Source organism: Capsicum annuum, chromosome 11 (genome assembly GCF_002878395.1).
Source record: "Capsicum annuum cultivar UCD-10X-F1 chromosome 11, UCD10Xv1.1, whole genome shotgun sequence".
Lineage (NCBI taxonomy): Eukaryota > Viridiplantae > Streptophyta > Magnoliopsida > Solanales > Solanaceae > Capsicum > Capsicum annuum.
This window is the reverse complement of record NC_061121.1, coordinates 12,670,289-12,681,812: the sequence shown is the minus strand read 5'-3', so window position 1 is coordinate 12,681,812 and position 11,524 is coordinate 12,670,289. Positions and strand designations below refer to the sequence as shown.

Below are 11,524 nucleotides of genomic sequence, written 5' to 3'. Positions count from 1 at the left end.
TTGAAGATTGCTCGACTGGCAATAATAATAATAATAATTAGATTATTTTTTTCTGTTACCTATGTATTTTTTATTTTTTTTGTTTAGTAAAAAATTTATGTTTGATCCACTTTGACGTTTTAATTCTCATTTAATTTTCATTATGTCTATTTCTTCTTCTCAAAAAACATGTCTACGGTTAAGGAATAATTTGAATCCAGTATCAATAGCAAGAGATCAATATACGGGTTATCTGTTGGCTTTGTGACAGGAGTTGTATTGTGTTGTTCGAAACAGAGTATTTATCTGCTGCAATAGAATTATCATCTGTTGCAACAGATAAGTATTCTGTTATAATAGATTACTTGTATGTTGGAATAGATTACTAATCCGGTGCAATAGATTAATTATCTATTGGAACAAATTACTAATCTGTCGCAATAGAACCGATCTATTCGATTTATGTTACGGGTACTATAGAACCATAAACATGAATCCAACATATGAGTCTTCTATTGCAACATAACATCTATCTGGTGCAACAGATGATGGATCTATTTAAACAGTTTACCAATCTGGTACAACAGATTAATTGTCTGTTGGAATAGATTACTAATTTGTCGCAACAAAATACCCATCTGTTCGATTCATGTTATGGGCACTATAGAACCATAAACATGAATCCAACATATGAGTCTTATGTTGCAACAGAATATCTATTTGGTGCAATGGATGATGGATTTGTTTAAACAGATGGTTTTTATGTTTGCATTTATGTTCGTGTGCTAGCTATTGTTGAAAAAATAGCACACTAGCAGTTACTCAGATGACAAATTCAACTAAAAAGCATAATTTGACTTACCAAAGTCTCTTATCAAGTAAATGCCAAAGTTAAAAGTGATGTATAAGACAAAATTTGATCTAAAAAATTGGTCAAAGAGCAGCAGTTGCGGTAACAACAACAACAATAATGGTCAAAAATAAGATTATGAAGAGGATGATGAAGTATAAGATGATAATAATAAAGTAGAAGATGATGATAAAGCAGCGGCAATAATAAACAACAAAAATCACGAGAGAGAGAAAACAACAACAAATAAAAAGAGAGAGAAACGCGTCTTTTCCCTTTATTTCTCGTTATATTAACTAACATTTGGATCAAAGTGTATATTTAAAAACTAGTGGGTTATTTTGAAATTTCTCCAACTTTCTTAATCCATAATAAAGTAATTGTCACCTCCACTCAATTATTAAGACTTGAGTCACCTACACCTCATTTTCAAACTTTTTTATCACCTACAGCTCAAAGCCCCTAGTTGTTTTAATTGAGATTAATACATTTGAATTTAAATGTATATTCGATGATTAAGATATTATCTTTAGATTTGAGGTCGAATGATTAAAGATTATTTTATTTTTCAATATCTAAACATACATAATTTATTTTTTATAAGCATAACAGATGTACAATTCAAATTAAAAAATAATTAAATGTTACAAAAAGTATAAGTTTAATAGAATAAAATTATTATTTGATTAAAAAAATAAAATATTTATGTTTATTAGTGACGGTGGAGATGGTTTTTAGTGGCAGCAGTGGTAATGTTTGATGTTAGTGGCTAGTAATGAATATGTTGATAGTCATGATGGTGGAGGTGGTTGATATTGTAGTGACTGGCATGATGATAACGGTTGGTGGTGGTGATTATGACGTAAAACTGGCTAATATTAGTAGTTGGCTATGTTGATGGTGGTGGATGGCTGAAGATTATGTGGTGGTTGAAACTGTGTCTATGATAGTTGTCGACAGTAATAGTTGTGATGATGGAGGTGGTTGATATATAGTGGAGATTGTTGTAGTGATGGTAGTGGTTGATGGTGATGGTCAATGTGGCACTTGATGGTGGTGTAAGTAAACATAATTACAATGATGGTGTTGGTTTAAAATCGTTAAAGGAAAATAACGTAGGAATTCAATTTAAAGCTGGCCGCAGAAACAGAGATGGAGTTTGAAGAAGAGAATATGCAGAGAGTGATTATTTTCATGTTGAAAGACCACATCTAATTGATTATCAACTTAGCAACTTAAATAGTTGCTATTACAACTAAAAATAGGACAAAGAAACAACCTATTTCTACCAAAATTAAAATAACTAATTAGTTTCCTACCAAAGATAGGACTCCTAATTTAACTAGGATTATACGTAAAAAGACTGGAGAGAAAGAAAACAAAGAAACACGTGCATTCCTAAAGCAACTCTCAACACTCCTCCTTGCTTTATGAAATGTAATCTCCAATTTTCTATCTGAGAAGCTCGAATTTGCTGACTGGTAAAGGCTTAGTGAATATATCAGCCCATTGTTCTTCCATCTTGCAGTAGACAAGAATCACATCTCCATCTTTTTGAACTTCTCTCAGGAAGAAAAACTTGATATTGAAGTGCTTAGATTTTCCATGAAACACAGAATTGTGAGAAATAGCTATTGTTGCTTGGTTGTCCACGAACACTTCAATGCTTCCTGTTGGTTCCATATACAGATCAATCAGAATTTTCTTTAGCCACAATGCTTGATTTACCGATGTTGTAGCTGCCACAAACTTAGTTTCGGCAGTAGATTGAGCCACAATATCTTGTTTCTTACAACTCCATGAAAAATTCCCAGAACCAAGACTAAAATAGTGCCCTAAAGTACTCTTCGAGTCATCCTTGGAACCTCTCCAATCACTATCAGTGTACCCAAAAAGTTTCACAGGTTGAGTCCTTTGAAATATGACTCCATAGGTGATAGCTCCTTTGATGTATCGCACAAATTTTTTTGCTGCCTTCAGATGTACTTCACTCGGACAATGCATAAACCTTGATAGAATACTTACAGCATACAATATATCAGATCTTGTTGCTGTAAGATACATTAAACACCCAATGAAACTTCTGAAATATGTCTCGTCTACCTTTTCGGCTCCATTATCTTTGCATAGTTTCTCTTTTGGGTTCATGGGAGTATTCACCTCTTTGCAATTTTCCATTTTGAATTTTTTGAGAATTTCCTTCGCATACTTCTTCTAGCAAATGAAAAACTCATCTTTTCCCAGTGTAATCTCCATTCCAAAGAAATAAGTCATCAGACCAAGATCAGACATTTCAAAAGCTTGCATCATAACCTGCTTGAACTCATCAATGAGTTTTGCGCTACTTCCTGTAATCAAAAGGTCATCGACATAAAGAGAAACAACAAGAATCCCACTATTATTGCGTTTAACATATAGTGTGAATTCTGAAACACTTTTCTCAAAACCGAGGCTAAGCAAATAATTATCTATTCGACTATACCAAGCTCTTGGTGCCTGTTTTAGGCCATAAAGAGCTTTATGTAGTCGGTATACTTTCTCTTCTTTTCCATCTACAACAAAACCTTCAGGTTGCTCGATATAGATTTCTTCTTCAAGAACTCCATTGAGAAATGTGGATTTGATATCCATCTGGTGCACTCTCCAGCCACGTTGTGCAGCAATAGTAAGAAGCAACCTAATTGTGTCACTTCTAGAAATTGGAGTAAACGTGTCAGAATAATCAACACCAAAAATCTGTGCATAACCCTTAACTACAAATCTTGCCTTGAGCTTGTTAACAGAACCATTAGCGTTTAATTTTGTACGGTAAACCCACTTCACACCGATGATCTTTCTATCTTGAGGCTTTTCCACAAGCTGTCAGGTCTTGTTCTTCTCAATCATTGCAAGCTTTTAGTGTTGATTATTCTGACACGTTTTCTCCAGTTGCTAGGCTCGACATAATCAGGTTGCTTCTTACTATTGCTGCACAACGTGGCTGGAAAGTACACTAGATAAATGTCAAATCCCTTAACTACAAGTCTTGCCTTGAGCTTGTTAACAAAACCATCAGCGTTTAATTTTGTGCGGTAAACCCACTTCATACCAATGATCTTTCTATCTTGAGGCTTTTCCACAAGATGCCAGGTCTTGTTCTTGTCAATCATTACAAGCTCCTCCTCTATCACGGCTTTTCACTTAGGATCTAAAACAGCCTCTTCAAATCTAAAAGGCTCTAAAACGGCCATATTACATCTCTGGTATATCTCAGAGAGCAACCTTGTTCCTCTCACAGGTTGATCATCAATGTTTTTATCAAAATTTGGTAGATTGCTTGTGATCGGCTTTTGGTTAACTTTTTCCCAGTCCCATTGCTCATTCTCCATAAAATATACATCTCTACTTACCATTATTTTTCCAGTATGAGGCTGAAAAATCTTGTAAGCTTTACAGATTGTACTGTAACCAATAAAGACTCCAGGTTCAGCTTTCTTGTCTAACTTGTCCCTCTTAACCTGCGGAATATGAGAGAAACACAAACAACCAAAGATTTTTAAGTTTTTTAAGGACAGCTTATACCCGTGCCACGCCTTAAAAGGTATCTTGCCGTTAACTGCTTTGGTAGGCAATCTGTTCAACAAAAAAATAGTAGTGTTAGCTGCTTCTGCCCGTAAATATTTTGGTAGGCCTTTCTCATATAACAAATACCTTGACATCCCCGTTATCGTCCTATTCTTCCTTTCACTGACTCCATTCTGTTGTGGAGTATACGGGGCAGTTAGTTAATGCTCAATACCTATATTTTCACAGAACTTTTCAAAACGATCAAATATGTAGTCAGTACCGTTATCTGATCTAAGTGTTTGCATCCTACAACCACTTTGATTTTCTACCAAAGCATTGAATTTCCAGAATACTTCAGGTACTTCAGATTTGAATCTGAGAAAATAAATCCAACACATTCTTGTGATATCATCAATAAATGCTATAAAATATTTAATTCCGTTAATAGAAGCAGTTTTATGTGGTCCACACAAATCAGTATGGACTAACTGAAGCTTCTCCGATGCTCTCCAGGTTGCCTTGACAAAAGGCATCCTGCTTTGCTTTCCAAATTGACATGTGTTGCAGCTTGTGTGTTTTTCCTCCATGGATGGTAGTCCTAGAACCATATCTTTCTTCACCATGTGCAAGAGTACATTGTGATGAAAATGTCTGAGTCTCTTATGCCATACATCTGCTGTCATCTCTTGGCTGGAATAGGCAGCTGACTTTCCTTCCATTGGATCAAACAAAAAGCTTTTTCCTCTCATCTTAACTTGGTAGATTTCCTGACCCTTTGGATCAAATATCACACACTTCTTGTCCCCAAAATTAAGCTTAAAACCATTCTCTAAAATTTGTCCTACACTCAATTAATTTTGATCAAGTTCTGGAACAAAAAGTACATCTGAAATTAACGTTGTACCTGAGCGGCTTTCAATAGCTACTGTTCCTTTTCCTTTGGTAGAAAGATAATCACCATTACCGATTTTGACTTTAGAGATTGAGGACTTGTCTAAATATTTGAAAATATCCTCATCATGATTCATATGATTTGTACAACCGCTATCAATTAGCTAGGACTCGCTTGAGATGCTGTTTGTAAAACACGATGTGACAAAAAGTTGATCTTCTTTCTGTTCATTAACAACTTGAGCCTCTGCATCTTGCTGCTGAGTTTTGATTTTACAGATGATCACTTCATTCCCAAGCTGATTTCACTTAGTGCACTTAGCATCAGGCCTCTTCCAATACTTGAAAGGTGCATGTCCGAGCTTGCCGCAATGCTTACAAGGAGGGTATTTTTCCTTGAAACCACCTGTTTTGTTTTTGTTGTTGTGCGCTGCACCTTTTTCATCGGTTGGTTGGTTATTCTTATTCTTCTTAGAACATCCATCGTCATGATGCTTGGCTGGTAAGGCACCTTTGACAGCTCCTCCTTGTCTTATAACACGTCGTTGCTCTTGCGCTTGAAAAGCACTTAAGATCTCTGCAAGTATGATCTTGGACAAGTCCTTAGTATTTTCTAAGGTTATTATGGTAGCCTCAAATCTTTCAGGTGTCGTTACTAGGATTTTCTCAACAATCCTTGAATCATTGAAAGAGGAACCCAACACTCTGATGCGATTTGCTAAATTAAGGAGTCTGTCAGAGTACTCCTTTATGGTTTCACTTTCTTTCATCCTTTGCAGCTCAAACTCACATACCAGATTGAACACTTGTATACCTCGAATCCTTTCATCTCCTTCATACTCAGTCTTGAGATAATCCCATACCTATTTTGTTGATTCCAAAGACATGATACGAGTGAAGATATTAGATGAAACTGCAGCAAATAAGCATGCCAATGCCTTTGATTTCCTGATTTTCCTCTCCTTGTGAGTTTTAATCTGTGCCACCTTGGGATTGTCCGGCAAGGGAGCTATCTCATATTCATCTTCAATAACTTCCCATATATCCAAAGCTTGCAGATATATCCGTATTCTAACTGCCCAGATTTGATAACTTTCTTCATCGAAAGTTGGTGGTGCCATTGAAGAAACATTTGCTTCTTTGTTCATGGTATCCACTGGATCAGATTGATGCACACACTCACATGTCCCTTAAGACTAAAGCTCTAATACCAATTGTTGGTTTAAAACCGTTAAAGGGAAATGACGTAGGAATTCAATTTAAAGCTGGCCGCAGAAACAGAGATGGAGTTTGAAGAAGAGAATATGCAGAGAGTGATTATTTTCTTGTTGAAAGACCACGTCTAATTGATCATCAACTTAGCAACTTAAATAGTTACTATTACAACTAAAAATAGGACAAAGAAACAACCTATTTCTACCAAAATTAAAATAACTAATTAGTTTCCTACCAAAGATAGGACTCCTAATTTAACTAGGATTGTACGTAAAAAAACTGGAGAGAAAGAAAACAAAGAAACACGTGCATTCCTAAAGCAAATCTCAACAGATGGAGGTGGTAGGTGTAGTAGCAATTGACAATATTGATTGGAATCCATGGTAATCATGGTGGTGATTGTGATGACAGAAAGGATTAGTGGTGTTGGTGAAAATTAACCGCATAAAAACTTCATTAAGCTCTATTCAGACCAAATAAATATTCAAACCTTAATATAAACGAATCCTCTTAATCACCTAAGGTCTAAAGTGTGAACCGTTTAGATTCAGTCATCCATAAAAGTCCAAACAAATAATGCCTTACTAGTTAAGTTATGACACAAGTGGAAGAAAAATAATTGCAACCAACATTACAAGAACAATAGCAAGTCCAATTGTCTGTTATTTTTATCACAGATACATGCCTTTTGAAAATGAAAATATTTCAACTTGTTTTGGAAAGTCAACTTTGAAGCTTTTCATCGATGGTGATAGTTCTCATAGGAAAAGAATAAAACTGACAGTTAGAGTGTGAAACTCGACAAGTGATAGATAGGGTAGTTCACGTAGGAAAAACAACAACTGATAGTTAGATTGTGAAACTCGACAAGTGAGAGCTGGGGTTTGTAACTAGTGAAAAGCAATAGTTCCGGTATGTTTTGACCATTAATTAACAATCACAAAGTTGAAATACCAAAGTTAGTGAAGAACAATCAAGTTGTCTAGTAAGTAAAGAGGAAAAGAAAAAGGTGTTGGTACATAGTTGGGAGATTACAACATCTAACTTAACTTCAATTACTTCAGTAACTTGAAAAAATGTTGAAAAATGATCAAGAAGAGAACAAGAAGTAAACAGAAGAGATATTTCCAGTTTTGCAGATGCGCATCAACTTGCCAAGACGGTCCAAGTTCATCAACATCCTCCTCTCTACTTTTGATTATAAGCTTGAATTCATGATTTCCCATATCCTCATGAGTTCTCTTAATCTCTTCAGCAGAGTTTAAGGCATCGCGACTGCATTTGCACCAAGACACCTCAATCATCTGCAGCAAAAGTAGGTTTTCAAAGCTGCGAGGAATTGTTTTCAGTTGGCTGTTTATGAAAATCACATGCTGGAGGTTAGGAAAGGACATATCAGAAAAGTTCCATTGTGGAATATTCATGCTGTAGAATGTCAAGAGCTTGAGACTCTTGAACTCCTCTTCATTGACATCCCATTGCGTTCCCTTAAAAGCGTCGGACTCCAAATTGAGGGCCTCCAGGTTTTCTAGCCCCCCTATTGCTGAAATTTCACTCCATGGTAATTGACATGATGACAAGGTCAACTTCTTGAGGTTCCTCGGGAAGTTGACCTCAAGTCGCTTGGCAGCACAGTTTAGAAAAGAGACTTTAAGTTTAAGTGATTCGAGTTTATTCAAAGAGTCTAAACCCGGAAGTTGAATGCATCTCTGAACGATATGTGGTTCATCAACCATGCACCTCAGCTTTACCAAATTGGGTACTTTTGACACAAACTCTTGGAACTCTTCCCCTCCAGGTAACTGTACAAAGGAAACCCATTGTAATTTTGTTAAACGACGGTTCATCTTGAACTCTGGGACATGGCACCTGATGACAGCTGATTTACCAGTCACTTCCAAATGTTTTAAGCTCACCATACCCCAAATTGCATGTGATAGGTCTAATCTGCGCGATTCCCTGAGTATCAATGTTTTTAAGTACTTGAGATTGGATAACCATGATGGATCTTCCTCAAAATTCCCCTTCAGGGCCAAGAATCTTAAATTGATTAAGAATTGAATGTAGTATGCATTGCTCAATGTAACGCATACCAAATCCAACACTCTCAATGATGTAATCCTAGGTTTGGCATGAAAACTGTTGCAGTCAAAGATGAGAAAGTTGTTCTGGTTAAGTACATCATCAACATGATAAGGTACTCGACAGATAGCAGAATGGGGATATAAATCTTCAGCTTGTTTGTAATTATAGCGAAAATCAAGTGAAATGCCACGCTCATGCTCAGCAGCAGTTGAGTTGCGTGATCTGCTACGAGAATAAAATATCAAAAGGAAGAAAATAGTAAGAACCAGTAGAGTTAGAGTCTGAAGTAACAAAGTCTGCAATTGTTCAACTTAGATCGTACCTGTAACTCTTACAGCTAGTCAAGCAAAACTCACGCAACAGATCATGCATACGAATCGCTTTCACCTCACCAGAGAAACTCCTTCGGACAACCATTACAAGGTTACTATCTATTAATTCCTTCACGTAGTCCTTTGCTACATCTTCTGCACTCATTAACTCGTTACCTACTGCAAATTCTTCAGCGATCCAAAGCTGTATCAACTCTCGAACCAAAAGCTCATCCTCAAAATGTTTTCCAAAGTAAAGAAAGCCGTTCGTCAAGTGCCCAGGTAAAAGTCTATAACTCAAGTAGATTATGTCCATGTACTTTTGCTCATCACCAGAAATACTTGAACTTAAACCATACGCAACTTCTCCCCAACGAACGTTGTTCTTGTCGAGTTTTGCAAGGACACCAGCTACCAAAATAATAGCAAGTGGAAGCCCTCCGCAGCTCTGTGCTATTTGCGCTCCTATTACATCAAGTTCTGGGGGACAACTTTCTTCTCCAAGTACTTTCTTCTGCAATAAGCACCAACTTTCTTCATCTGTAAGTAAACGAAGATGACGAGCAGCACTAGATAGTTCAGTATAAGAAGCCACTTTGTCTTGTCTAGTTGTCAAAATGATTCTACTACCGCTATAATCATCCGGAAAACATCTCCTTAAGTCATCCCACACTTCAGTGCTCCATAAATCATCAATGACAATTAAGTATTTCTTCCTCAGCAAACATCTCCGCAACTGATCAGCTAGTTCATCATTGCTCCTTGTGTTGTCATAAAGAGGAACCAAATTACTCAATAACTCAAACAATGTCTTTCTCTTATTATATACTTGAGAAATGGTGCACCACGAACAGACATCAAAACGACTGATAATATCATTATGAGTATACAATCTCTTCGCCATAGTTGTCTTGCCTATTCCTGGCATTCCAACAAGGGTGACTACATCTAAATGTTTCGGACCCCATACAAGTTGATGTATCAGCTCTGCTGTCTCATCCTCAAATCCCACAATTTCTTCTAAACTTGTGGTCATACTGGACTCAGAAATTGTGCCTTTTCTTGGCATAAACAGCATGACGTTTTCTTGATTTTGTGGAAGTGCAAACTCGAAAACTTCTTGCAGAGTGGTGCGCAATATATTGTTGTTAAAACGGGTAATAATAAAGTTGGAGAGAAAAATGCAACAGATATAGAACTTGGAATTTAAATGATTGAGAAATTTCAGAATTGCCTTTGTTCTATGGAAGAACATGTTACAGAAAACTATTTTGTTTATAAGAATACTAGTCAAGAATTGGGAAGTACTAGATCTAGATGCATTCCCACTTTGAATTCTATACCAAAGTGTTGACTTTTTCTGGCATGTCATCAACTTGCAATTAAGTTAATAAATCCAGTTGACTTTAATTTATCTCATAGGTACGTACATCTGAAGATGAGATGTGAACTTATCTTTGTAAGTCAACTACCAACTTTTCATTCACAAAAAACCAGACAAATAATTGTAAATCTGAATTTGACATTATCAGTCGCGCTTTATAAAATCCACTAGTTGCCATGACACAGGTCTGAAGTTTGCCAACGCTGACTACAAATTAAGCACTTGGAAAAAAATTGGATATAACTTTAATTGTGCATGTAAAATTGGCTACCTGATGCAAATTATTTTCCAGTTCTGGTGAACTTCAACCTGAACATCATGTTGTTTATTGTTCTTTAGAGGGTCTAAAGTTGGGTTCTACCAAAACCTAACTTCATACGCGGAAGTCTGAAATCTGAAAAGGCATAGTTCAAATTCAGACCTTCTGCTGAATTTAGGCTCTGACGGAGCCTAACTACGATCCAACAACAACATACCAGCTGGCATAATACCTTGACATTTTAACTTGTCCTCGTTTGGCAACTAACACTCCAACTTTGAGACCTCAACTCGTTTCCACAGGTGTCAGTTGAACACTCCAACTTATTAAATGATCATTTAGACACCTCCCATTTACGTCGAGATACCATGGAGACAAGTTGGAGTGTTTAGTTACCAATTGAGACCAAGTTGACGTGCCTAGATGTGCACTCTCAAAGTTGGAGTGCTAACTTCACAGCTGAGGCCACGTTCGGGTATTTGTTTATGTGTTATGCCTAGTATAATCCCACAAAGTGGGGTCTGGGGTGGGTAGAGTTAGGTGTGCGCAGATCTTACTGTAGACATTGAAATTTTGTGGACTCTACAAAAAGAGGTCAATTTTGCTTAGAGTCCTTGGGGCTAATTTATCCTAAATCTAGCTTGATAGCTAATTAACCTAAGCCTTAAACTATGCATATATAAAGGGGGCAAATATCCATTTAAAGAGGCATCTCCAGTATCCCATAAATTCACAACGAGATCAAAGATCTGAAAAGTCCCAATAAATTCATAGGATATTCATAAAGATCAAAACTCTCTCTTCTTGATAATCAAATACATTAAGAAGACAAACCCTTCTTTCATGAAGATCAAATCCAAATGTTCCTACGTTCGAGAAATACGTCACTAACGGCCCTCGAATTACGGAGAAATTCATATCCAAATCTCCTTACATTCGAGAAATACGCCACTGACAGCCCTCGAATTACGAACAAAATCAAAAGAGAAGAATCAAGGGAGGAA

General features: G+C 36.5%; 1 protein-coding gene across 1 annotated transcript; it reads right to left on the bottom strand.

Moving 5' to 3' along the window:
- Positions 1–7,375: 7,375 nt before the first annotated feature.
- LOC107847026 (putative late blight resistance protein homolog R1B-12) lies at positions 7,376–10,728 on the bottom strand. Its single transcript, XM_047399496.1, has 2 exons — positions 8,889–10,728; positions 7,376–8,788 (listed from the first exon to the last, which is right to left on the bottom strand). Exons 1-2 carry the CDS (start codon positions 10,247–10,249, stop codon positions 7,537–7,539), a joined length of 2,613 nt encoding a protein of 870 aa, XP_047255452.1. The 5' UTR covers positions 10,250–10,728; the 3' UTR covers positions 7,376–7,536.
- Between the last annotated feature and the right edge of the window lie 796 nt (positions 10,729–11,524).